At 40.0% G+C, this 27953-nt stretch overlaps 1 protein-coding gene across 1 annotated transcript; it reads left to right on the top strand.

Moving 5' to 3' along the window:
• The first annotated feature begins 7 nt into the window (after positions 1 to 7).
• Positions 8 to 26747, top strand: snx33 (sorting nexin 33). The gene is made up of 2 exons (XM_085359428.1): positions 8 to 2317; positions 23978 to 26747. Exons 1-2 carry the CDS (start codon positions 898 to 900, stop codon positions 24229 to 24231), a joined length of 1674 nt encoding a protein of 557 aa, XP_085215554.1. The 5' UTR covers positions 8 to 897; the 3' UTR covers positions 24232 to 26747.
• Positions 26748 to 27953: the final 1206 nt, after the last annotated feature.

Genomic DNA, 27953 nt, shown 5'->3' with positions numbered 1-27953 from the left:
AATTGTCTGACCGCACGTCATGGAAAGAGTTACTTTGTTGCCGCTCGCAAAGGAATAAACTCCAAGAAATAGCAGCGGCTCGTGGCGTGTGCTGATACTTAGTGGGCGCGGATTGTTTTTGGCCGTTTTCTGCTTTTGCTGAAAAAGGATCGACTGAAGATGCGCAGGAACCTGTTTACAAAGGAACACGCAGCAAGTTTCAGTGTGAGGGAATGCGGCGTTTAAAAATGCACAGGGATACCATTACTCATCCATCTGTTTTTCCTTCACACCGGGCCACTTTATCCTGGAAGTAGTCCCATCACGGATGGTTTTAAAGCTCGGTAATGAGACACAATTGTACAATAAGTTAACAGCGAGGCTGAAGCCCACTTTGAGAGGATTTTAAAACGACCGTCGGCGCTTTTGGAGGAGCTCTTCGGTGAAAACACTTTTTGTTTTGAACCTGTTGTGTTTGTGATGAGAAAGGAGACACGGGGTCCTTCTGTATTGAGAGGCCTATTGTGTTACAGATCTTTTGTAGGTTAAAGTTCTTGTTAGACCTGCTAGTATAATGCAATAATAGATCAACAGCCTCAATGGGCTGAGTATACTAATTGTTACCCTAGGCCTGTTTCAGACTTTTTATTTTTGGCAGATAGAAGTAATAGTTTTATGTAACTTTTGACAAGCTCTGTGTTTATCTAGTGTCAGATCATTAAATTTACATAGGTCATATTGTGCTGTGGCACACACGATCGAACAGCTGCGATGCCATTTGATATGAGTTTAAATATTACAGTGAGCTAGTGTCAAATGTTTCCAATGTGGCATGCACCGAGACAGCAGCATCGATATAATCTAAGCACTATGTGCATGTAGAATTCTCTGGTTTCGCAGCCACGGGAGTAATCAAAGATGTCAGTGAAAGCCAAAGCCCTCTATACTTTTTTAAGCGAAAACAATGGGGAGATTAGCATCCAGGAGAATGAGGAACTGATTATCTTTGACGAGAACTCAGTGGACGGCTGGTTTCAGGGGGAGAACAGCCGAGGAGAGAGGGGTATCTTCCCTGCATCTTATGTGGAAATTATACGCAGTCGCTCCAACTCTAATGTTACCGACTGCTCCATAAGCCCAGCGGGCTCTTTAGGAAAGGACTTCTCCACTCCAAACACCTCGCTCCATTATCCACAGAATGATTATGATGATGACGATTATGACGACTGGGATGACTGGGATGACAGGTCCACTGTTGTGGATGATGCTGATCACACCAGGAATCCTGGAGCCAATGGACATGCCCCTGAGAACCCGATGACCAACAATCCCAATGTGCACTATCGACCCAAGCCGGCATCCAGACAAGATAGCATCACCAGTTCTAGGAAGGGCAGTATGGTGGGCAGGAACTTGAACAGATTTTCCAGCTTTGTCCGCTCAGGGGTAGAGGCATTTGTGTTGGGTGATGTCCCAATGATGGCAAAGATAGCTGAGACTTACTCCATTGACATGGGTCCCCTAGGGCCCCGGTGGAAGGAGAATCCAAAGCCTTTCTCCTGCTCCATTGAGGATCCCACCAAACAGACAAAGTTCAAGGGCATCAAGACCTACATTTCGTACCGGGTGACACCAAGTCATACAGGGCGTCCCGTCTACAGACGTTACAAACACTTTGACTGGCTGTACAACCGCCTGCTTCACAAGTTCACTGTGATCTCTGTGCCTCACCTGCCCGAGAAGCAGGCCACGGGGCGATTCGAGGAAGACTTCATTGAGAAGCGCAAGAGGCGACTGATACTGTGGATGAACCACATGACCAGTCACCCAGTCCTTTCCCAATATGAAGGCTTTGAGCACTTTCTCATGTGTGCTGATGACAAGCAGTGGAAATTGGGCAAGAGAAGGGCGGAGAAGGACGAGATGGTGGGCGCGCATTTCATGCTAACCCTTCAAATCCCCAAAGAGCACCAGGACCTTCAGGACGTCGAGGAACGAGTCGACAACTTCAAGGCCTTTGCCAGGAAGATGGACGACAGCGTTATGCAGCTGACACACGTCGCCTCGGAGCTGGTGCGCAAACACCTGGGTGGATTCAGGAAAGAGTTCCAGCGTCTTGGAAATGCCTTCCAGTCTATCAGCCACGCATTCACGTTGGACCCTCCCTATAGGTCAGATGGACTCAACAATGCCATCTCCCATACTGGCCGCACCTATGAGAACATTGGAGAGTTGTTTGCAGAGCAACCTAAGTATGACCTCTTCCACATGCTGGATAAGTTGTCGCTCTATCAAGGCCTGCTCGCCAACTTCCCCGACATCATTCATCTACAGAAAGGTGAGCCTGAGAAATTTAAACGTGTCAGAGAATTTTCTGATGAATCTGTGCACGAAAAAAAAGCAAAACAAATGCCACAGGAGTCAGAAATCGTAACGATAATTGCATCCATATGCTGGATGCAATTATTAATACGGTTGTTCAAACAAACAAAGCCACACACTGGGCCACATAATCAGCTTTTCTGACATGTCATTTACAATTTGAATTCATCAGAAAGCTGTGCTGAAGGGTAAAGGATTAATTGGTTCAAGATGTCATTTTGTTAACCTAAATTTTGTGACTTATCCATCAGTAATCAGAGAGCCTGCATCAGCTGCAACAAGAAAGCGTTTCATTTTGCTAACTGTTAGGAATAATAAACAAAGTGTCTGCTAATAGGAACATGGTGAGCTGATAGCTCACAATCATGTTTTGTTGCTCAAGCCGTGCAGTTTATTTTGTTATGGATGGCAGACGAGGGCAGGCCTTCCATAGCTCCCCTCCCCTCATGACAGACACAGACACATAGATACACAATACCTGAGCCCAAGATTAAATCATAGTGTTAGCCTGTTATATTTTTCACTTTTTTGACGGATGCAGTAATAAGAATCATTTTAGTAATTTTATGTGGAAAAATGCCAGATATTCTTCAGTTTGAGTTTCTTAATTGAGATGATTTACTGCTTTTTTTTCATCAGTGAAAAAATAAAAACAGATTCGTGTAATACTTTAATGGTACAACAGTCAGCCATGTTTACTTGGTTGTCATTGACAAGAAGTGGTCTTTGTAGTCAGTGTAGTCACTATAAGAGGCATGTTTATGGTAGGTTGTCAAGCTAGTATTACAGTATTTTGGTTCGTTCTCCAGGTTTTAACTAACAAATTAGTGCTGACACACACACACTTTTTTTTAATCTCTTAGTTAAGACATTGAATTGATATAACGCTTTCCCTAGCCTACCCTAACCATCAAAAATGAACGCCTAACCCTCAACCGTCGTTGTAATTTACCAGTCTTCAGGAATAGTTCTCCAGACTTCTTGAAGCATATTCAAAACAGTTCTTTGCATGTTGCCTACCTTTTGCTCTCAAACTACTTCAGTATAGCTGAGGTGTGTTTAGTGTGTTTGGGATTGTTGACATGCTGAAAAATGAATTAATTGCTAATTAGATGCTTTTAAATGGCGACTCAAACTCTAATGGTCCTTTGGTGTGTTTGCATTTCCTTTGGTTTTGACAAGATGCCTAACACCACTGGCTAAAACACGGCTACAAACCATTACAGAGCCTCTGCCGTGTTTTACAGATGGCTCTCTATTATGTCTCTCTCTTTAATCAGAGATTTCAAATCTGGTTTCATCCCTCCATAAAACCTGTTCCCACGGACTTTCAGTTCAGTTCTAATTTGGCATACCTTTGCTTTTTCTCAATGTGTTCCTTCCTTAAAAATGGTTGGTGCACATACTATTTTTTCACAGTACTGTATGCACTAGTATATAGTTTTTAGTATATTATTGCTTCTGTTTGAAAATGTGAAATACACATTACCCTTTGCACAAGTTTTCAAAAACGATGCAGTTGGATATTAGCATAGAAATGTGCAACGAGTACATTTATTGACCTGAAATCATGAAACGCACCATTGTTTTGTAACTGTGCTGCTCCTTATTTGCATATGCAATTTTCTGTTTGAGATGCCCAATTTTCTTAATCCTACATGGAGTTCTGGTAAACTTGGAGCTTGTAAAGTTTTACGCTCGAGCAGAGCACAGATAAATCAGCATTCTGTGTCAGCTCTCAAATAAACAACACATCAACCGATTGGAGTTTGTTCAGGAGGAAGGAAGGGGCTGCTGCCAGTGAGGAAGGAGGAACGCTGTTGGTAAATGTTATTATCTCCCTTCAAACAGCTGGTGCGTATTATCGCAGAGGTCATTCGTGTTACAATACAGCTAGTTACACGAAAGCACTCCACCCAGGAACAAAAGAGAAAATGTGAGCCATCTGAATGAAATTAAAGGGCCAGTCCACCAAGACCCCCCCCACAAACAAACAAACAAACAAACAAACAAACAAACAAACAAACAAAAAAACCACGGGGAATCTTTCAACCTCAGAGTATCAGGTCATGCAGATGGTTTCAGTGTTATGTATCGAGATTGGTCGGACTCTGATATTGAAATGTATAATCCATTCACCTCCACTATATGACATTATAGTAAACAGAATAAATAGTGTTTACCCCAAAGAATCAAAGTTGTTAGGCCTGGCGTTCATTTGCTCTTTTGATTCTATAAGTTCATGTGTAATACCTGAATGGGGGTGATTGACCATTTCAGGTAAGATGTTTTTGTTTAGCACTCAACATTAAGCCTGGATTATTTAAACCACACTGTTTCCAACAGATTCAGATTTTATTTGTGTTTGTGGCATCCGTGCATACCCATGTGTGTTCATCTACGTATGTACAGCTCCTGCAGGGTGAAGGCTTGCCTAAGTTTTTAAATAATACCTTTTGAAAAGGCAAATAATATCACTAAATGCTACATGACAATAATGAAACAATATAATGCTGCTTCTTTAGTGAGACTCTTGCGGAACAAATGCCAGTGTTACCATCCTGTTCTACAGCTGTAGATGCAGTAGTAAGTAGTACAGTAGTTCCTCTACTCTTTTGCAGGATCATTGAGCTCGTGTAGCAGCACATGTGCCAGTTCCCTAATGGGTAAAGTTCCTCTCCAGCTTTCAGCAGACCTTCGACTACCAGACATCTGAGTATGCACACTCAGGGGATAGGATCCTCTCTGTAGAAGAAGCTAATTTATAACATGACCACTACAACAGAAACCTGGCAACCAGCTTGCCTGTAGGCCGGGGCTAGCTGGTCAGCAGCGACTAACCTTTCAAAATAAAAGCGAGGAGCCTGTCAACTCGCAAATGGATTGTGGGTAGGTGTCGCTGACAAACAATTATATGTTAAAATTATTTGCCTTGTATCCTTGGGCTGCTGCTGCTGATATAACTGGGCTGCCCACCCCAGTAAAGTCTGCGTGTGAGGAAACACTGATGTAATAAAAGCATGATGTTGGAATCTACATAAAAAGTTTGATTTGGCAGCAGTGTCTACAAATAGTTCTCACCCCAACCAGGAGGTGATAAATACTGTAGGAAACTGTATTTTGTTCAGGCAGAGACCCTTTCCCCCCCTCTGCTGAGTCTTCCCTGTCGGTCCACATAACTCCCCTTGATATGACTTGTGTTCTGCTGAACCAGATACAGCTGTGGCAACAGTCGGAACACAGAGATCTGAGGTCGACCTTTTCCGGTACACTCCTCCTTCATCCCTTATGGCTTTTTCTTTATTCCCTGCCTGCCTTCGCTGAGGTCTACAGGAGCTGATTTTTAACTGTGATCCATGTCAGGATGTGAACTCCAGGAATTTTAACTGGTGGTGGGCAAGCGAGCCACGCAGGTTGTGTGAGGTTTTGGGCAGTGTCAGGAAAATCTGAGGGTGTGCTCCATTTGTGTTTTCATCCAAATTGAACAGACATTCACTTTTGGTTTCTGCCTTGAAATCAGTCTGCAGCCAAAGCTGCCGCACATGCTTCAACTATGTTTCGCTATTCTCTTTACATCTTTTTCTCCTTGTCCCACATCTGCCCATATCAGAACTCTTTGACTGGGAAGTTTCCTTGGCTTAGATACAAGAGAAGGTAAATCTATCCTGGTTTCAAATGCTTGATCTCCTAACGGTGCATACGCTGTGCTTTGAACATCTGCCAAAACAAATCCCTTAGTTAGACCTTGATCTCATTTGAATACAATTGAAAGTCTTGATGTGAAGAGTAAATAACATTGCATTGTTGGACAATAAAGACCTTCTGAGGGTTTTGTGTGAGGCGGATCTAAGCACTCCCAGCTACAGTTGGGATGCCTTTTACAATCACTTGTTTGTTAGTCATCCTGGCCTCTGAAATTCACTTCGCTCCTTCACTTTGAATGATTGGAGTCATTGCGCTCCCTCAGCGTTCATCAGGTCTTAAATATTACATGTGTGATTTATTTATTTATTTTTTTGTCCAGTGTCTGTGAGAATTTGGGTAGAGATCATGTTCTGTAGATTCTGTACCTGGCGACAATCACTGCACTGATCTTACACAAAAGCCAGCTCTTCAGGGGTTGAATACGTATAAAAAGAAAACACAATAGAGTGAAACCAACGCGCTCCACAGCGAGGGTATCGGACCAGATGATCTGGTCACATGTTGTGTAAGATGAGATCAGGGGTGTTGGCTCTGCATGAAATCGGGATCTGCATCATCCGAGAATGACATGTAGAGCAAAGTAAGGCCACGATCACCGTTTAGTTGTAAAACTAAGCTGTTCAGTTTGTATTTTTATTTATTTTTTAAAGGAGTGGACTTTTTGTCTTTTTGCTACTTTAGCAGCTGCTTGTAGTTGGATAAAACCTGTGATCCACACCACATCATTATGCAGTTTGAGAATGAACTAGCTACCCTGGGACACCTTTAGCAGGCCAGACTTTTAATATGGACAAGAGGTTAGTTGTCCTCCATATGGCAACGCATAACAAAACCACATGCAGGCTCTTGCATGTGCATTTTTGAATAAAAAGATATTTTGCTTTCCAGCTCCGGGGAAATGTGTGTGCCAAATGCCCTGTTGATTTGAGCAGATAACACACAGCCATCTAACTTTTAGTTCTAGTACTTATAAGACAACCACACAGCTCTTTGGTTAATTTCCAAAGACTTGACCAGGAGCGCGTATGGAGTTAATATGATCTGACAAATCTGTCGAGGATTAACGTTCCATATGTTGGTGAAAGTCCAAAGCCAAAGGCAGCGTTTTCTGCAGGTGCACAAACAGCAGTCTGTGCAATTAGCCTTGCATTTCGTTAGCATAGAGTGGACAAGTTATGGCAGTTGTAATTTGGCCGATTATAGTTCCCTTTTCTGACTGTAGTGACTCTGGAGAGCAAAGGTGTTTTGCTGCTGTTGGCTCACTCATAAATCTTGACAAAGGCTAGCGCCTTGGCTTCACACACAGCTTATCCACATGCTTCTGCATTCCTGTCTGTGCTGGCCCAGTGCAATGTTGTTTCACACTAAAGGAGATCACAGATGTCTCAGAGTCCTCAGTTTTTACCAGTGCCGCCTCCTTTCTTCTCTCAGAGAAGCACAAATTCTGTAGCCTTAGTCTAAAAAAAAAAAAGGCACGAGTTACAAGTAAAATGAGCTTATATGGAAAAAATTGGCACAGTGTTTAACAGTACACAGCGTGACCGCTAACCGTGAGCGTAATGGCAATAAAGTTTGAGACCTCTCTGTCAAAAAGTGATAATTATGCTTTAAAGATATTCCATAATTCAGAATACCAAAGAGGGTGTGCTAGCGAGGCTGGCTTCTCAAGTTTAAACTTGGCGTGTTAGTGTGTAGCTACAAAGGCTGAGTCTTCTGCTTCGGCACATTGATCAGCATAAGTTTACTGCAAATGTGCCATAATCAAGTTTCAACTTGGCAGGCAGACACTAGTGTTAGAGTTATAAATTTAGAGTAAATGTTAATTACGACTGATCTAGAAATTGCACCAGTCGAATATCCCAGTAAGACTGGCCAGTGTCCCAGCGTGCACTCTACCAAGACACTGAAAAGCTCACCTAGATGCAACCATTTTATTGGCATCTGTACTTTTCCTGCTGTGGCACATGGAAAACGACACAACTGGTCACACTGTGAAGCATGGGTAAGAGCCGATTGAATTGTAGAGCTATAACATATGTGCAGTGTTTTCTGTTTTAATTTATTTATTTATTTTAAAGTCTGGTAAACTGTTGATGGTGCTGGGCAAGTTGCACAGGAACTGTAACAATACTTCCCCCCCCCCCCCTCCTTAGTCGTAAGTTTTAATATTTGCTTATTGCTCTTTTTATGACCAGTTCCACTTCACTGGAGTAATAATTTACCCCACAAGCGGAGTCAACTTTTAGTCAAACTTCCACCCTTTAGACCTGACAGGCAGAAAAACTTCCTCATGTCTACTTCACTTAATTTTAGTTAAGTGAATTTAGTTCCCGTTGCTTAGCCAGAGTGTGCACATTGGTGGTAGCCTCACTATTAGCCTGTGTTGTTTATAACTTACTGCTGCTCTGCCATATCAGAGAGAGATAAATAAATGTTTTATTATTGCAACAGCTTAAACTTGAAAATAGGATGACAGTGTTCTTTATAGGGTTTCAAACTGGAAACAACCCATATGGAAAAGAAATAGTAAAAACTTATATGATTTACTCATGAAAGTGGCCACTTTCTCATTACTTTCATATATTGTTTTAGTAAGTATCCAAAGTTTCATTATATAATTTTTCAAGGGATCTTATATGTGTTTTCACTCTTGTATGCTTTTCATTCAAGTTTCACACAAGACAGATACAAACTTTATAAGATTTATATATATCTTTTCCATATGGGAAGGGGTGGCCCACTGTTATGTTGGCTAGTGTGAAATTGGCTTACTGTTCCCATTTACTATTTTTAATAAACTAAGAACAAGACGAAGGTTTTTATTTAATACTGGGGCTTTTCCATAGCATATTGTCAAGGATAACTGGTATACATTTTACTGTGATGTCACTGTATAGCTTTTTTTTTTTTTAATTAAAAAAATACAAAAAATTATGCAAGCCCAGAAATGTTTGACATTGAGAGCTGTGTGTCATCCTCCAATAATGATTTAGTAAAACTGGAACTACTTCAACAATCTCCAGCACATCGCAATGCTTTCCAAAATATGCAAGAAAACTGTCCCCGCTAAAGGTGGAAATTCCAAACATGTTTAACCGCTTGAGTCATAAACATATTGTAAAGTACAATGAGGCTTTGATGGAAGAGTTGCTAGCAGTTAAGATGTATGACCCAAAAGCACACAAGTAACTCAACCGACATTGGCTGAAAGACTAGCTAGTACTCTAGCTAGTACTGTTGCTAGCAGCTAATGATATATGACCCAAAAGCACACAACCAAGCTTGGCTGAAAGACTAGCTAGAGCACTAGCTAGTTGCTCTCCAAATAGAAGAGCAAATAGAGTATTGTGTGTAATATTGTTTAATATTTAATGTGTAATATTGGGTGTCAGAAATATCATTATCACACATTTCTGTGATATTTTTTTTAGGCTTCTACCCGGTGCTGTTTTTACCTGTTCATCTGATATCACCTATGTCCATAAATCTAGTTAGGCTGAGTCATTGTTTGCACTGCTGTATCTGAAGCAGGCTAAACATGATTCGGTGCTCCCACTGGCAAATATAACCAATACTTTCTCTTCATGCTGGAAGTGCCCAATGACTCTCTGTGTCTCCTTCCTCTCCCTTTCTTTTTGCAGAGTTACCCATTTATGAATTTATCAAGCACTGCTATTCTGTTTGTACCACTGCCTAACCAGTGGTTACATTACAGAGGAGAGAGCACGCTACAACTCGAGTGGAACATGCAACTGTACAAAAATCTAAATTATACTGTATCTTTTTCCAAATTGTAACTTTTTTCCAAAAACTCCTGAAAATTAGAGCTACTTGGTAGCAACGATCCTTTAATCAAAGCCTTGAGTGCTCACTACTCTAAGCGAGCACTTAAGGCACTTTTTAATAAAAGTCATTCTCCCAGTCACACACACATTCATACGGTGCTTCATTCTTTGACTTTGTGAACTTCCTAACTGTTATGAACACATTCCACTATGATGGATGTCTCAGAGACATTTTAGGGTTCAGTATCTTGCCCAAGGTCACTTTGACATGGAGACCTTAGGAGCTGGGGATTGAAATGCGGATTAGATGGCCAGCTCTGCCTCTGCCTGCCTGTCCTGGCTGCTTGGGTGGCTCACCTTGCCCTCTAAAAGCTCTGGTCTGTCTGTGTCTCTATCTCGGTATGTAAAATTAATCTGAAATAATAAATGTGATGTTTTAGGGTCTCTATGTGTTCGCAACAAACTCTTACTCAGTGTAGGTTGCATTCTGCTTTCTTGCCTTTATTTTGCTTGCATTGTCATGAATAAATGGAAACTAAAAGCCATTGCCATCTGTATTTGTTCATAGTTTGGCTGTTCTTGGAATAAGATACATCAGTTAGCTTGGAGAATGGTGTTTTTGCCCCGTCTATAAAGCTGCATTACAATATCTACATCCAATCCAGCTAAAGTACAGCTGACGTGCCACTAACTAACATGTAATCCTCTTTTTCTTCTTTATCTTTCTGTCTTTTATACAAGTTTTTAGTTCAAAGGTGTCATTCTTCATATAAGTCTCTTAATTTTCTGCTCCACTAATAGAGATCGGAAATTCCGTCAGCCCAAGTTAACTCGTCTAGATCTAGGTATTGGTTTGCCAATGTATTTTATTAGCCTACTGTTACTGTTTCCGTATACTCCACTTGGGAGAAAAACGAAAGGAAAAATGATTGACAAATGTTATAGCTTTATACTGTTTTACCTGATATCCTTCTACTTATGTGCACTAATTATGGATGACAGTAGGCTTCATTCTTTGATGATTTGGTCATTCTCTTACAGGCTGTCAAGTGGGAGATAAACTCCCTTTGTCTGTCTATTTCTCTGTTGTGGCTCGTTGTGTTTGCAGAGACACACCTAGGCCAACGCACATCTATGGCGCTAACACGTCTTGAGTGCACAGTCTTGCTGTTCGTTACATTTCACAACAGACACCTGCTTTGACCTCATTCTCCAAATATCAGCCAAAGTTCATGTGTGAAATCTACTACTGCATGTATGACAACAAAAGTATACAATCTGTGGCTTATTATATTGATTTCTTTTTCACATTCTGCAACTGATTACAACTTCGGGTGCTGGGGTGGCTGCAGCTCAGGAGGTAGAGCAGGTTGGTGGTTCAGCCTACGTCCACACTAATGCGTTTTTGTTTGAAAACGCATCGTTTTCTCTCCGTTTTGGCCTCCCGTCCACACTGAGATGGCGTTTTTCCCAAGGGAAAACGCAGTGTTTTGAAAACACTCTCGAAAATGCATACATTTCAAAACGGAGCTTTCCCGTCGCAGTGTGGACACTCGAAAACGCAGACTTTCGAAAACGCATTTTAGTCATGTGATGCAGTCATGTGACCAATTAAAGATAGCTGGGGGCATTATACAGCAGTTGTTTTGTTTGCTCTCAATTTTGACAGCCATATTACAGATTAATATCAGTTTTGTACATGCTCCAGATAGCTTTTCTTCAAATTATTTAATTCTCACTTGCTTTTGCAACTTTGTACTTTTGTGTTACTCGCAGCAACAACTCCACCTCATTGTTAGTCCATTTAAAAAAACTCGGTGCTTTTCTTCGACCTTTTGCCGCCGCGTTTCAATGAGTAAAGTAAATAAAGTAAATTTCGGCCGATTCAATGTGGACGTACAACTCTGTGAAAACGACTGAAAACGCTAGTGTGGTGGACGCAGAGGGTTTTCAGACTAAAATGCCGTTTTCAAATCTATCCAGGCTAGTGTGGATGTAGATACATCTATCAGAGTGTGAACATGCGTGAATGTTTGCCATAAATAGGGCTGCCACGATTAGTCGACTAGTCACGATTACGTCGACTATCAAAATCGTTTGAAGCTTTGTAAGATCCCAAAACACACAGGAATAAGTAGTAGGATTTAAGAGTGTAATAACGGACTGAAACAGAAGATGGCAGCACTGCATGTACAAGGATGCCAGCTGCCGTTAAACCCCGAAGAAGAAGGAACAGTGTCCGGTATCGTAGCTGTGTCCAAATTCAGGAAACGCATCCTCCTGTGTCCGCATTTGTAGACTCCGACAAATGCGGCCCACAAATGCGTCCTTCATTTCCCCAGATTTGAAGGATGGGTCGGGTGTATACTTCGTGGCCCAACCCATCCCAGAATTCATGGCGCAGCTCTGCTCTGTTTCCAACAATGGCGGCAGCTAGTTAGTTTTAATATTACTCTTATTATTCTTTCTGGGTCACAAAATAAACGTTTAACATATTTTCAGGCGAGAATGTTGCTGTGTAAACTTGCTCAATAGCGAGCCGGGGTTCAAGGCTCACTAGAACCCGTGAGAGCACCGGACTCCCGACAAATCGTTTTCAAACCCACCGCCATCTTTCGCTACTCAGGTTAAACATACATAAGTCACTTAGATAACTTAAAAATGTTATTGTTTGGCTTTTTTCAGTATTTTATTTGTTCCTGAGTAAATCGGTTTGGCTGAGATTAAAGTTATAGTTTTTACACAACTGAATAAACGTCAAGCAGACAGCTGATTATCAGAAGTGTGAGATGCTTGAGAATATACTCCAGTGTCCTGTTATATTTTAGATAGCAAGGAGCAGATGGCTCAGTTTATTAAACTCCACCGAAACAATCTGCAAATTTCATTAAAATTTAATAAACTATCATCTTGTCTTTATTTTTAGTTAGCACATACCTTAAACACCTTAAAGCTGTAAGCTAATGATAGTTATATAAGAGCAGATGCTGCTGGTGCAATAAGCTGTACGTTTTACGTCCAATGGATGCGTGATCTGATTAGTCGACTAATCGCAAAAATAATCGGTGACTAGTCGACTATCAAGATAATCGTTTGTGGCAGCCCTAGCCGGAAACACAGAAAACTTAAGCATAGAAAAAAGTGCTTGTATGACTGGATGAATGAGGAATGGTGTAAAGCGCAGACAGATTGTCAGCATGTTGCCGTCAGTCTGAATGAGTCTGTATCAATGTCGAGCAAAACCTGAGGGGGTTTGACTCAACTTGAACAGTATGCTGGTTATAACTCTATAGAGCTGGGGGGTTGATGAGCAGTAATGTGATAATTAAGTATGAATTTATGTTTAAGAGCAACAGATATGTGATTTTTGACCATTTATCACAGTTAATTGCTCAATTATAAGAAACAGATGGCAGATTGCAGACTGACTCCATCTTATCTCATTTTGCAGGAGAATAAATAACTGAAGTAAGATAACTTTGTCTTATTGGATAAAAGGACTGAACAGCTGTTGACAGCTTTTAACTTTGAGCACATAATTTGCTTTTGAGGTGATAAAATGCAATATATGATTTATATGATATTACAATACTCAACATGTCACAAAATGTAAAATTAACAAAAAGTATTGCAATATCATTGTATCGTGGGCTGTCTGATGATTCTCACCCAATAACTACCATAATCTGCTAGTTGATATTTTACTTAGTGTGACCTAAAACTATCAACTGAGCCCCTGAAGTCATCAAGAAAGTGTTCACTAAGGTCCCAAAGATGCCAAAGTTTGAGGGCCATTTGAAGCCTGAGGAGCTGACCCCTACTATCCTTTAAAAAGAATTTAGTTTTAAGACATTTCCAAAGTTAACAATGGACTGTGGTGGTTTCCAGGTTTTTGTTTTGTTACTATGTCTAAGCTTTAATTGGTGCTGACTAAGGTAGGCAGTCCACAAAGCAGGGATGAATTTATTTTGACCACGGGAACAACCTTAAAGTCATACTGCCCAGACATTCTTTATCAGAACTGCATGTCTTACTTTTTCTTTCTTTCTTGTAAATTTCAGCCATTGCAACACTTCCAATTAGACAAAAGTAAACACTCCATTTATTCCACAGAAGAAGAGCTGACACTATTATATATGAATTTGATGTCACAACCAGAAACACAACAGAATGCCTTAAAACCCAGAGGGATTTCAAGGCAACCCGACTCTTGTCTCACAAATCTTAGTAATAAATAGTTATACAAAGGAGCCGTGGTGTCACAGTTAATGCTAACTGCTCATTAGTTTTGCATGATATGCGATGACAGCACTGATGCTGTTGTTGTCTGAACTTTTGTGAGGTAGTTTGAACAGCTAAGTTGTAACAAGGCCAGACATTTTGCTCCAGTTGGCAACTGGAAATGCCAAATATTTTCATCCTCGTCCAGTCCAACTTTTGATTTCATGTCGACATACAGATGTCGGAAACCCGACTTGAAAAGAATTGAAATAAATCCCTTTGAAGGGGAGCGTTGTGACTTAACACCCCACCCCCACCCAGCGAGAAGCATAAGTGTACATATCTTTCTTAATAAATGAGTACATCATGCTAGCATAAATGTTTGGCACGAGGGTAAATTTATAACTCTGTCTGTGTAAATATGAAATATATAGTCGTTTAAGATTAGAGTCTCTCTAAACATTAAAAAGAAGAACAGCTGTTGAACACCTCAGGGCATGGCTTCAATTAAGAGATTCAGTTTGTGCTTTGGAGCTGTTGGAAGTCTTTTGTTGTAGTTCTGCGAGTGTAAGCGTTGTTGTCATGGTTGAAAACTTATTATCCAGGGTGCAGAGGAATTTTGGACTATTACTCATTCTGTTTTATTTTAAAATTGTTCCTCATCCTCAAAGTACTGAAAAATTCGAGACGTTTGCTTTTTGTGTGTGTGTCCATGCATTGCATTGACTTTAAAGATAACATTTCTGAGATGGATAAAAGTTGGTTGTGAGGGCATTCCAGCTCAGGTCATTAACTCCAGCTCCGTTTTATCTGTGTATCTGATTGGCTGCTGTAAACACTATTACATTTTCTGCTAACTCAGCAGAGGTTTTTTCTTCATGTTTGTCTATCCTCGAGGCTTTTAAGGCCAACTTTAAACGCCGGCAGATATCGCAGAGTCCTTTTGACCCCGTCATACATTCTTGAAGAAATGTCTCTTCTCTTTTTCTTCTCTATTTTCAGCTTTTCTGCACATGATGTTCCCTTCCTTTCCTGTTTTTTTTCCCCCTCCCCCTCTGTTCCTGTACTCTCCTCCATTAAGATTAAATGTCAGTGTTTATCTTTGTCTTCAGATTTCTGTGCTTTATTACCTTGTTTGAATAAAAATCATAAGTGCTTCTACAGGCATGTTCTGGACTGAATCAGCTTAAAGGCTTTTAATAGCAACAGACTTGGAGCTGAATAGATAATAGTTGTTTTTTGTGATGTCATTGAAATATAGAGTTATGGTAAAACACATGAGCATAAGTATTAGTAGTAATTTGAGTCTGTATCCAGTTTTCTGTAATGCATCCATGATGAAACAAAATACAGCCCTGATAACAAAGTATTAGGGGTAGGGGGGGAAAAGAAAATGGCACAGTATACAGGAAGTGGCCCTAGCATATTGAAGACTTGCTAGCGCGCTAGGTTTTAGGCTGCTGAGCAGTTAACCAACTAGACACTTTCAGGTGTAACTATAGATGGTATAAAACATGGACGTAGATTCCTGGTTAGAAAGAAAAGCTAATGTGAAAGTGCCTTTTGACCTCCAGATGGCGATAGCTATGGTGACAAAAAGGCTTCCACATATATAGAAGTCTATGGGGAAATAGCTTTCTGTTTTGAACTTTGTAAACACTTAATGGGTTCAGTTTTATTTTATAAACTTTGGTCATATATTTCAAAATGGAGGATTACCTGTGGTATGCTGATTGGTGAAGGCATTTGTTAGCCAATGAATATGTGATTTCACAGTACAGCATTATATTGCGTTTTTGTTGTTGTTGTTGTTGTTTTTTAAAACAAGATGGCGATGGTAAAAATGCTAATCTCTCAAGGCTAACGACTAACTAACAAACAAAGCTAACAAAGAGCAACTGTATTGATAGAGATGGTGGAGGCTAGCATAGCTCGCAGCAACTAGTAGAACACATAAACATTAAAGAAACTAAAACATAGTACACAGTACTACTGGTATATTTTCTTTTTTTCCAGGCAGTATGAAGACGGACATGTGTAGCTTCCAGTTCTGAAAAGTGAGATCAGTGAGGGAACGTCTTAACATCTGCATTCTAGTTAATGGCCACCAGAGGGCTGATCTTTGCGCTTGTAAAGAGACTTCTGGTGTCCTCGGCTCCTGATGACTTTATTGATTTATTGAGTATATTTTTAAAAAAAGGCCAAGAGTCACTTGTCACATGTGGTTTCAAAACCCATGGGTGGCAACCACAACGCAACTTTACAAATGAAAGGTGGCATGATTATATAAAAGAAAGGCCCCATCCTTCTATTCTAACATCTGTGGCCGTTCCTCGTCACAAGCATGTGATGACACTGTTTGTGTAATTACACAAGTTCCACAGTGCACTTTGTTTTTTCTTTTTTTGCCGTTTACATTCTCAAAGCTGAGAGGCCAACAAAGAACAAATATGTCATGAGTTCACTGCGGTGCTTGACACAGACGTCAGCCCTTTTACACACACACACACACACACACACACACACACACACACACACACACACACACACACAGAGCCCATTATTAATGGTCAGTGTTTTGTGGCGACAAGCCTCACTTGTCCTCAGTTTAGAAATATTTCTGTTTACCTCTGTCCAGTATGAATAACACAGACTAATCTTATTCAGGCACGTTAGTCCTTCCGGTGTTTGAAATCTTTGAAACAGTATTTCCAGATTTGTTTGTTTTACTGTTCGCCGAAGATTCATTTTGATTACGCAGACTCAGAATGGCTTTCTTGTTGGTATTTAAACTTTTAAGGCTTATAGACGACTACTCTAGTATCACATACAGTATTATACAAGTCCGTCAGTTCAGCGACTGCAGCACATTTTTATGGATTTTAAAATGTCATGTCGTCACCTGCAAGATATTTTTCCTTTTGCTTTTCAGAGAGAGAGAGTAATTTGCCAATTCTGAGTCCTAAAGGGAAAGTGGGGGTATGTGTTTTGTGGTTTTCATTGCAGTAGTGATGTCATTACATACTGGAGACTGCACATTTCACATATTAGCCCAGTACAGTTTAACTAACACACACGCACACATGCACACAGCTCTAGAGAACTGCAAAGAATTTCTTTAAAAAGGCGAGGTCAAATTAAACCTTACTTTTAATAGTTCTTGAGGAAGTGTTGATTTTGTAATAACAGGGTCATTTTTGTTCAGCTCACTGCCGCTCAACTTAGTGCTGGTAGGGTGGGGGAAAAAAAGCTAATTATTGTTTTAGAAAAGTGTTCACAACTCCATCAATTAGCTGCAAAAGCTGGCTATTCCACTGGTTTTCACACCCCACCTCTTATTCCTCTCCAGTGACTGCATAGTTGTGGTACATCTGTGACTGACAGTTTGTTACTTGGTGACTATTCAAGTGTTTGAAAATCATGGTCATCCAACATATATTCGATATAATGATATATATATCGGATGACGATATAAAAACGTCTATCGGTTCAGTTTACGCTATCGCTTGTTTCGTGGTGTCGCAAAATAAACTGTTTACGACAATATTTTTTCATCGTTTTGATGGTCACTGTAGTGGTTATATTAATTTCTTAAAAGTTCTCTCTTTCTCTTATATTTTATATAACCACACTACGGACGGACAAGCGCCTGTTTTTATGCGTTGTGGTTAGCAACAACGACGGTAAAACCCTTGCGTGACCGCTTGTTTATGTTCCAAATAAACCTTTCACAATAAAGCTCAAGATCCTGTTGAGACTTTTCAAAATAAACTGAATCACGTGAAAGAGCAGATTATTTACGGATGAGAAGTGCAAAAGAGCCGCCAGGTGCTAATAAATAAACCTTAGACTCAAACGTTAGAACAGGCTTTTCCCCGCAGCACCCTGTGTAATAAATACTCACAAAGAAAACGGCAGCCGTTACATTTTTAGACATACAGTAAGTTGTATCGTTTCATACATCGGTTAAAACACTCGACTCCAGCTATGATGCGCAGCTGAAAACACTTCCTGCAAGTCGAGATTCACAGAATTTACAGAAGATGTTACATTTTTGTGATTTATATCGTTATCGGGACGATAGAATTCTTATATTGGGATGTGAGATTTTGGTCATATCGCACAGCCCTAACATGGGTCACACGTTAGTGCACTGCTTAGTATTGGCGACAGGCCAAGTGTCACCTCTGTGTCACTCTGGATTCCTCTCACAGTCCAAAGACATGCATGTCAGGTTACCCAGCTATAGGTTTGAATATAAATGTGAATGGCTGCTTATCTCTATGTGTTATCCCTGTGATATAGCAACGTGTCCAGGGTGCACCCTGCCTTTTGCTCTGTGACATAGGGATGGGCCCCTTTCATCACTATTGTGCAGTCGAATGTTAATAATATAAAGCTTTCTATACTATTCCAAGAGTCACATACCTTTTATATAAAGCTTTTCTACTCAACTTGAGCACTCAAAGCGCTTTATACAACAAGCCTCATTCACCCATTCATCCACACGTTCACACAAACACTTTTTCCTGGTCAAAGTTCTTTCTGTCTGATATTTACATGCATTGACACTCTGGTGAATGCGTCGGGAGCAACTTGGGATTCAGTATGTAGTTCAAGAATAGTTTGGTATGGAGACTGGAGCAGCTAGTGATCAAAACACCAGCCTTTCAATTGCTACATGACCTGAGGTACTGAGCTACACCCTAAAGATAACGAATTCTCAGGTCTAGTGTCGGTCCTGTGATGTGTGTTTGTGGCAGTAGTGAGAATGACTTCATTCCTAACTAGGGATACACCAACTCAGCTATTTCCACTTCCAATCCAACACCATTACCCTGGCTGTGGGTAAGTATCTCCCAGTGCTGAGGTTGTTGCTGTGGTGTGGCTAAGTAAACACGGAGCAGCATAGAACTGAACTGAATGAATCAGCTTATTGTCACCGATTGCATCGCTTATTGTGTCTGATCGACCTTTTTGGGTCAGTATTGGAACGATATCTGATCCATTATCAGACTGATGCATCCCTACTTGTATTTTATCCCAAACCAAAATCTCTTCCCAAATCAAAACAAGTTGTTTTGATGCGTAAACCGAACCCTAACCAAAGAGGGTGTAAGTCGCTGGTTTCTCATGCTTTCTTTAAAATGTGTTTAATGCATCTGTTAGAATTTTATAAAAGCCATTCACATAGTATTTAAAGATCACAGTTACGATTCATGTGCAACAATTTACATAGTATAGTTCTACATTTCTCGCTACCCAGACAAGCTGATTCATTCTATATATGACAACACGTAGTGCAGCTGTGCAGCAAACCAATAAACTTTGTCTTTAGATTTATACACACTATCCATATCTGAAGAGGCTCCACTTCAGTTTAAAGATGACTACACTTCAGGATTTAACAGTAGGGCTGATTTAAATCTAATGTGACCGGAATCCAGATGACACAGAGTTAAAATTAGACACACTTGCCTAAAAAGTGCTGCGTTATAATCAGAGGTGTGGACTCGAGTCACATGACTTGGACTCGAGTCAGACTCGAGTCATTAATTTTATGACTTTAGACTTGACTTGAAAAAATGTTCTAAGACTTGTGACTTGACTTGGACTTTTACACCAATGACTTGGGACTTGAATTGGACTTGAACCGGTTTACTTGAAAAGACTTGATATTTTACCCCAAATATAAAATTTAACATGCATATTATATAGAGATTGAAAATGTGACGTCATTCACGGGTAGAACCGCAAAGGATTCTGGGAACTCGTGGCAAGCGGTACTAGCGCACGCAGGCTTTCAATTAAAATCAGTTATACAGCGATAAAAAGAAACACAAAAATGTCAAGAAGCTGTTGTATTATTAACTGCAATAGCCGGTCGCATGACAGCCACGGGAAGCCGACGGGTAAAGAGATCGGTTGTTATCGGATTACGTCGTTGAAGAGAAATTGTTCATGTTTCCGAAGTAACAAAGACGCGACGGATGGCCTGGATTGCAGCCATTCAAAGATCAAATATAATGTCCCAGAACACTCCAGCTCACAGGTTAGTCTGCTCCAAGCATTTACACGAAGGTCAGTGTTTTTTAGTAGTTAATACGTCATTTTCATAACATAATTGGTGATATAGGTTACAAGCAAGAACAGAAATTGTCGCGCTATGCTCCTTTATTTATTGTGCATAAATAGTGAATTGTCCTGACACAATATTGCGTTTCGCTTCTGTTATTATGGTACATTGACAAAAACATATACTTTTATTCACAGGATAAAACAGGTTTTTTGTATCACTAATTGCCCAGTACGATTACAGCATACAATATTGTTGTCACTGCTACATTTCTGTGATGGGTACCAGAAATTATTTCCACTACTAATTAATTACCGTTGAGCTCAAAGGTCCTATTAATAAACGGTTAAGGAATGTGTATTTATGACGACGATTTGTGAGACTGGTAAACTTATGATACGTACGATGGTCTTTCGCTCTACACGGTGCATTTCAAGGTCCTGTACCCATCCGTCGGTAAACTGTACCTGGGCTTGTTGCAGTGACCTGAAGTTACTAAACTTCATGAGTGTGTGCACTCACTCCAAGAAGCGTATAATTATAAATATGCATATAAATATGCTACAATGAGATAGCTGACTTCATCTAACTAGCAAATGTTGTCCAGGCTACGTTGGTGATACAGTTTTTTTTTAATGTGTATGATATTTTTGTCATGCGATTTTAAAGCCGGTCCTACAACCGCATCCAAGAATAACATGCAGCTTATCTCAGAACTGTCGGTGAAAATTATTCTTGGAGCTAGGTTTAATTGAGCTGCATTTTAAAGAGGTGCAATTTCACAATTTGTGTATATTTTCTAAGTTCACTATTTTGTCATGTGTTGAGAAAAACACAGATTTTAAAATTACATGGTCTAATATTTACATTTAGCATAACTGCAACATGCTTTTTTCGTTTGTTTTTTTTAAAGACTCGAAAGGACTTGAAATTCAAAGTTTCAGACTTGTGACTTGACTCGGACTTTTACACCAGTGACTTGAGACTCGACTCTGACTTGCCTGACATTACTTGAGACTTGACTTGAGACTTGAGGATAAAGACTTGAGACTTACTTGAGACTTGCAAAACAATGACTTGGTCCCACCTCTGGTTATAATGTCTGGATCATAAAGAAATCTGCAGTCTCTGGAGAAAAATACCAATGACAGTGCTTAATAAGGACACAGTAATAGTGAAGTATACAATCAAAACATGCTGTAAACACGGACTTTCCGCTCTCAGTGAAGACGTGCGTTTCCCGAATTTGCCCTGCAGTGACCCCAGGCTAAGTGAGAGGCTGTGGGAATGAGGAATGTAGCAATGTCTATTATCTCAACTGTCTTCACTCATTTCCTCTTCATTTTAAACCTCAAATGTATAATTGCATTTATCAAAAACTGTGCGACCTGACCGCACAGGCATTCACGCTATAAAATATTTTCCAAGACAATAGAAGTAGCGTGATGGCAGCAGCAGTGGATCACAGGAGGTTGCATAATCCTTTTTACTTGTGGCGATTCAGTCAAAGCTGTTGGAAGTGCTGCTACAATATGGACGACAAGCATTTAATCGCTTACATGAACGCAAACAAACCAACCATCTTCAGCTAGTTATTCTATTCACCCAAGTCCTTTTGCTAAGGAAGAATGATTTTTATGCTGCTGAATTTAAGTTTTCTTGTTGTCCGCTGCCTCTCGTTTTTGTTTCCTCCTCCTTTCTTTCACTCACTGTGTCCAAAGCCTTCTCCAACCTCTTGTAGAGCTCTAATATCTCTCCAACACATGCCCATTAATCTGTCACATGTGAAACACTGTGGTAGCTGGTCTGGTTAGGCAAGATAAACAAATCTAGCAACTTTCCAGACCACTGATTGTGTATCAGTGAGCATATGTAAAACAGGGAAACGGTACGACACTTGGAAACTAATTCAGTTTTACTTCTAGCCTGATGCACTTCTTCTTCATTTTGTTCGTGGATTTCGTGGCTTTAAATATTCTTGTGTTTAGCTGTAAGCAAGATTCTCTTTGTGGCGAGATTGTGCATCAGCTGTGCCAAGAATTTCAAGAGAGGAATTGTTTTTTGTTGCTTTGGAAAGCTAAGCAGCAGCATTTTACTATATAGTTTTGCATGAAGTCAGAGAGGACGTTTAGCTGCATGGAAGAGCACGTCAAGCTGTTGTGGGATTCTTTATGATTTCAGTCTCACTCACACACACAGAGCTATGAGTGCCTTTCCTTTATGTCCCGCAGACATGCTTTCTTGTGCTGCACATTTTCCTCTCATGTGGAAAACAGAATACATAAATGTAGGTCAGAGCTACAGACTGCAGTCCACATGCCTCTTCTGCTGGAACCGGCTCCAGCTGCTATTCATGCTTTCCCACACTTCTGCCAGGAGTTTCGAATGAAATGCCGTGTAGCATGACCTCAGATTTACAGTTAATGGATGAGTGTCAGGCAAGTACTTACAAAGCAGAACACCTAGCTTGTCCAGACTAGTCCTGCTTCCTGATTTTGAGCTCAGGCTTTTTGAGGCTGACGGTCTGATGGGAAATGCAGCAATGGCGACGTGCCATCCGACTGCCATGTTCGGCAATTGGAAAGTTACTTCATAGCAGTCTGGGTGAATGTGGTCCCGACTAGCAGTAGGCACACTGAAAGTAGACGTTTGGTATGCAGTGAAACAAGAAGTGATTGTGTGGTTTCCTCGGTGTGCTACCCTGTAAAGTGTATAGCTTACAGTAGTTAATGTCTGGGGAGAAGGTTCCAATGTTTATCTTGAGATATTAAAATCAGCATAGCGATATAGCATGTTGTACTATAATGGTGAGTAATAAAAGTCTGTGACTGTTTCTGTGCTGTATTTATCTTTTATTACAGCATATGGGGATTTTTTTGGTTTAAAAAAAAAGACCACAGACAATTTAATTGGGAGGTGAAAGGGGTTGGCATTTAAGGATTAGATTTAGCAAATTAGACAAAAACATGGTGTTTAGCATGCAGTAGTGTTCTTTTATTTGCTTGGTTTATCATTTTAGATTTCTGCATCCTCCCAAAAACAATAGAGGTACTGGGAAATATGTTTCTTGTTTTAAATAAGTCACTCTGTATAATTCTGCTAGCACTTTCACGTTTCACCCAGAGCTATAAAGTGATTCCTAAGAAACTATTGAGCTGTTTTCTGCAGACTCTCCAGAGCAGAGTTACTATAATGATTTTAGTGTATATGTGTGTATATATGTCTGCATGTTGTGCACCAAAAATGGTAATTCTTCACCCTCAATATACATAAAGCAATCATTTTGAGTAGAACACAACTAAAATAAAAAACAAAACAAAAGCCAAAAGGTTTATTTTATCCAACTCCTCTGCTTATCCAACTCAAGGTAACATTTTACATTGTACTTGTGCAACAAAATTACAAATTTACATGTAACTAATTCAGTTAAAGTCAGTTTTTTTTTCTTTCTTTTTTCCATTTAAAATAAGATTTATTATAAATCCCCATTTTGATTGATCAGTCATATTGATCATCGCTCTAAATTGAATGTCAAGTTCAGCGTAATGAAAGCTTGTTATGTGGCGGTCACCAAAATTTCTCTCTTTAATGGAGTTTTGTTGGAGACGCTATTAAATACAGAGTAAAACATTTGAAAAAGTGTTGCAAGCCTGGCAAAAAAAATGCCCACAGGGCATCATCTTTGAGGTTTTTGTGTCATTCGCTATTACGTCTGAATAAAAAATGCAGTTCTCAGAAGCTCGGAGAGTAAAATCAAAACAAATGTGCATTGCCCCACATGCCACCGAGTTAATGAGAACCTATTGGCATTTTTTTTTTCTTGACACAGGTGCCTTTGCCAAGGTGAAGGAGAGCCAGCGGATGAGTGATGAAGGGAAAATGGACCAGGATGAGGCTGACGGCATTAGGAAACGCTGCCGGACTGTGGGCTTTGCCCTCCAAGCGGAAATGAGCCACTTCCATCAGCGACGAGAGGTGGACTTCAAAGACATGATGCAGGCCTACCTCAGGGAGCAGATAGCCTTTTACCAGCGTGTTGTCCAGCAACTGGAGCGCACCCTGCGCATGTACGACTGTCTGTAAAGACACCGGACTGCTTTCTGGGTCAGGATGTCAAGAGAGAAAAGGGAATGCGCACACACAGAGTGGAAAAAGGAAAGGGAGATTCAAGTCTTGACTCTTTCATCAATGGTTCAGTTAAAAAAAACAAAACATTTGCAGATGAATGAAGCGTGGGTTTACTGGAAAGACATGCAAAGCCAGTCACTCTTTCACTTTGATAGATTCAAAGTTTATGTTTTATTATTATTTTTTGTGTGTTTTCTTTTTAAGACCTACTGTATCTTTTATTTCTGAAATACACAGCACACAGCATATTGTTTATTTGACATAATTTAAGGTGTTGGTTACATTAAAGTAAGAGTATAGGTTTCATATTCATAGTGGATCTATAGTAGAAACGGGTTCTGTTTTTAAAGTCGTCCCTTTTCTCTTGAGTGTTGTGTAGCGTGGCCTCCACCGGTGATTGATTGAAGTCACATCCAGTGTAAAATGTTTAAACTTTTAGCTGAACTTTCAACAACTTTCATTAAACTATCCAGAATGTCCTCATCAGTACTTCCTGGCCAAAGAAGTGCACTGTACGCTCAAGAGGAATTAGCCCTGTCGATTGCTCGCGTGGCTCAGGCGTTTCATACTTCACGTTAGTTACTTTAACGAAAAAGACAAATGGCTGTCTAAACTTTGCACCATGTGAAAAATGTACTGATAACGTGTAATTTTGTGAGTCCTTTTTTTGTTTTCTCCGTGACGTTTGTGCCTTTAAGGGGGACCGTTGTCTGTCGTCTGCAGTGTGGCTTGTGTTTTACGGGGCGAATTGTTGGAATGAGCTCAGTTACGAGACGAGTTTGCACATGTTCCTTTTTTTTATTATACTGTTAGGTCATCCTGGGTGTGTATGTGTTGTGTGGGTTAAGGAATGTAACGCTGTGCAGATCAATTCCCTTGTCCTTGATGGACAAAACAATGTTTCTTTATATGTAGCAGCAGGTGTATCTGTAAGTTTCATATGAAAAGTGTTCAGGTAGTTTAAGTGGAGCAACTTGTAATCATATAGTTAAAACGAGACCACATTCCTCCCGTGTATTACCCGAGTTTTGTGTTCATATTAAGCATTTTACAACACTGAATGCTCACAAAATAATACTTAGTCTCTTTCCTAAAGCCATAGCAAAGAAATGCATTAATTCACTTCCTTGGCATTAGTTGGATGAGGAGATTATTAGCACACTGGGCCTTACTGCACTCCCTCAGTTAAGAAATATGCAGTTTTAGCTTCTAAGCAAACTTCCAGCTGATTGGCTGTCCCTAATAAACAAGATTTTACCAGCAAGTGGGCGGGGCTTCTACACTCATAGACGATTAGTAGTGTGATACTTTTTTGGTGTCAATCAAAATACAGGGCCAATATATTTCCGATACCAAATACCTTTAACCCATAAAGGCATGAATTTGCAAATTTTGAATACATTTTAATTACCACTACCACTACTCTGATTACTGTGATTGTAACTACTTTCCACAGTAATTACTTGATACAACAAAACACATCCCTCATCCTTTCATGTATTTTGAAACTTTTTTTTGAGACCTGAAATGTTAATGTTCCTGTCTCTAAAGCGCTTTCGGGTCAACATCTGTTGTTTAAATGTGCTTTAGGCTATAAATAAAATAATCGGGAGCCTGGTAGCCTGGTTCTGTCCCATTGATGATTAAAATGGATGTATACATTCCCATAAATTAAAACTGTTGAAAAACTGATGTGGAAACATTCTAGTTACTGATTTTATTAGTTGTTTTGTTGTTACCTCTTGAACAGGTAGCCCATCAAATTGCCTCCTGTAAAACCAACTTGTCCTTAACCCTTGTTTTTGTACTTATTAAGCAAACCAGATGCAATGTGCTGAATATAGATTATTGCAGTGCTGGCAGATTTTCTTTTCTTTAGTAATAGCTAGGCTAGCTGTTTTCCTTCTTTTCCAGTCTTTGTGCTAAGCTAAACCAGGTGCCAGCTAGAGCTTCTCACGTAACTGACTTGACCAGAGAGTGGAACTGATCCTCTCATTCGACCTACAAATCAAATACGTGTTTCTTATTTTCCCAACATAAAACCGTTACTTCAACAGCAAGTGGCTGTGAGGGCTAGAGGTCCACTTACTCATCTGGTTTAACAAGAGAACATTTTCATGGCAACTTGCGGTTTAGACGAGACTATCTTTAGCATTACCTCGAGGGAATGTTTTCTGACTCTGCTTTGGGATTGAACAGGGGTCGATCTAGCGGTGGTGTGTTTGGGTGACAAGTGGAATGAATTCATTTTTCGTGAAAATCTGCTGCAAATTTCAGTCTTTTAGAATCTTATGAGTGTCCTGTAACAAAAACAAAAAAACATGCTGACTCGGCATGCAGGTTTCCCGGCAAACGAATGCTCTGGTGTGTGTGTGTGTGTCTGTGTGTGTGTGTGTGTGTGACTCAGATACCGGTACTTTTCAGTCCACAACTGCAGCCTTCGACTGCCTGTTGTTGTCTAATTTTGAACAAATTTTTGCGTTTCATACGTAAATTGTATTTTCTTTTCTTTATTATTATTTTTTTTTAAATTTCTGTCAGAATCTACACTCATGACAGACCAAAGATGTGTTAGATTTTTCTACTGGGGCACTCGGTTTTGTTGTGAAATGATAAATGCTCTCTGGTTTTCTTATTCAGTCTGTTTCAAATATTTGGAAAGACCAAAAAAACAAAAAACAAAGCAAAAGAGAAACATTCCACAAAGAAATGATCGTGGACACCAAAAGGTTGGTGCAGGATTTGGGGAATACAAAGACATGTAAGGCAAAAAAAAAAGAAGACCTCTTTATGTTCCAAAGCTGCACGATAAGTTAAGTGAAAGACATTTCGCACAGATGACTGTTTCTTAATACGGATGTTTGACTTTGTGAGTTGTAGGAGCTCTGTGCTTTAGCTTCTTCCTCTGAAATACCAGATGGTGATTTTTCAGTAAGGAATGTGTCACTTGATTAAGGGGAAGAGGACGTATAAATCTTAATAAAAAGTCATGATGGTAATTGCTGTCTTGTTTTTGTCGTCCATTCAGAAGTCACGCCCTGCATTAACATTATTCTGCACGTATTTCATCTCCACTATTTAGCTGTTGTGTTTCTATTTATTCACAATGACCTCCTTTTTAAAGAAGCTGATAACTAAAGCCTGCATTGCTTGTCCTGTCTTCCTCCTCTCAGCCCCCAACCGGATGGCCGCCCCTCCCTGAGCCTGGTTCTGCTGGAGGCTTCTTCCTGTTAAAAGGGTGTTTTTCTTTCCCACTGTTGCCAAGTGCTTGCTCATAGGGTGTGTTTTGATTGTTGGGATTTTTTCCATATTTTTATAGGCTCTTTTTTTATTGTGTCCACTCTGTGCGTCAGGATATTGGTGATAACAGGATATTATAACACATGCAAACAGTTTTCCCCCCTAAAGTAACCAAAACAAGCACTGCCGGGAGCTGTTATCCCAATTTTCCAGTTTGCGTAAACATACATAGACAGTGAGATGATAACAAAATAAATAAGACTCAAAGAAATGTATGAACATCCTGGCTAACCATGTGAAAAACTGGGGTTGGGGAATCTTTTGATTCAACAGCTGCTGAAGGTCTACTTACGGTGGGGATCCCCTTAACCTTTTGCATTTACACACATTCTGATGAACATTTTATGGAAAGTTTTCTTTAAAGAATGAGGCTGTCC

This window comes from Diplotaxodon limnothrissa, linkage group LG7 (genome assembly GCF_057381915.1).
Source record: "Diplotaxodon limnothrissa isolate DT_005_m linkage group LG7, D_limnothrissa_male_GT1.1, whole genome shotgun sequence".
Lineage (NCBI taxonomy): Eukaryota > Metazoa > Chordata > Actinopteri > Cichliformes > Cichlidae > Diplotaxodon > Diplotaxodon limnothrissa.
This window is presented reverse-complemented; position numbering and strand designations above follow the sequence as displayed.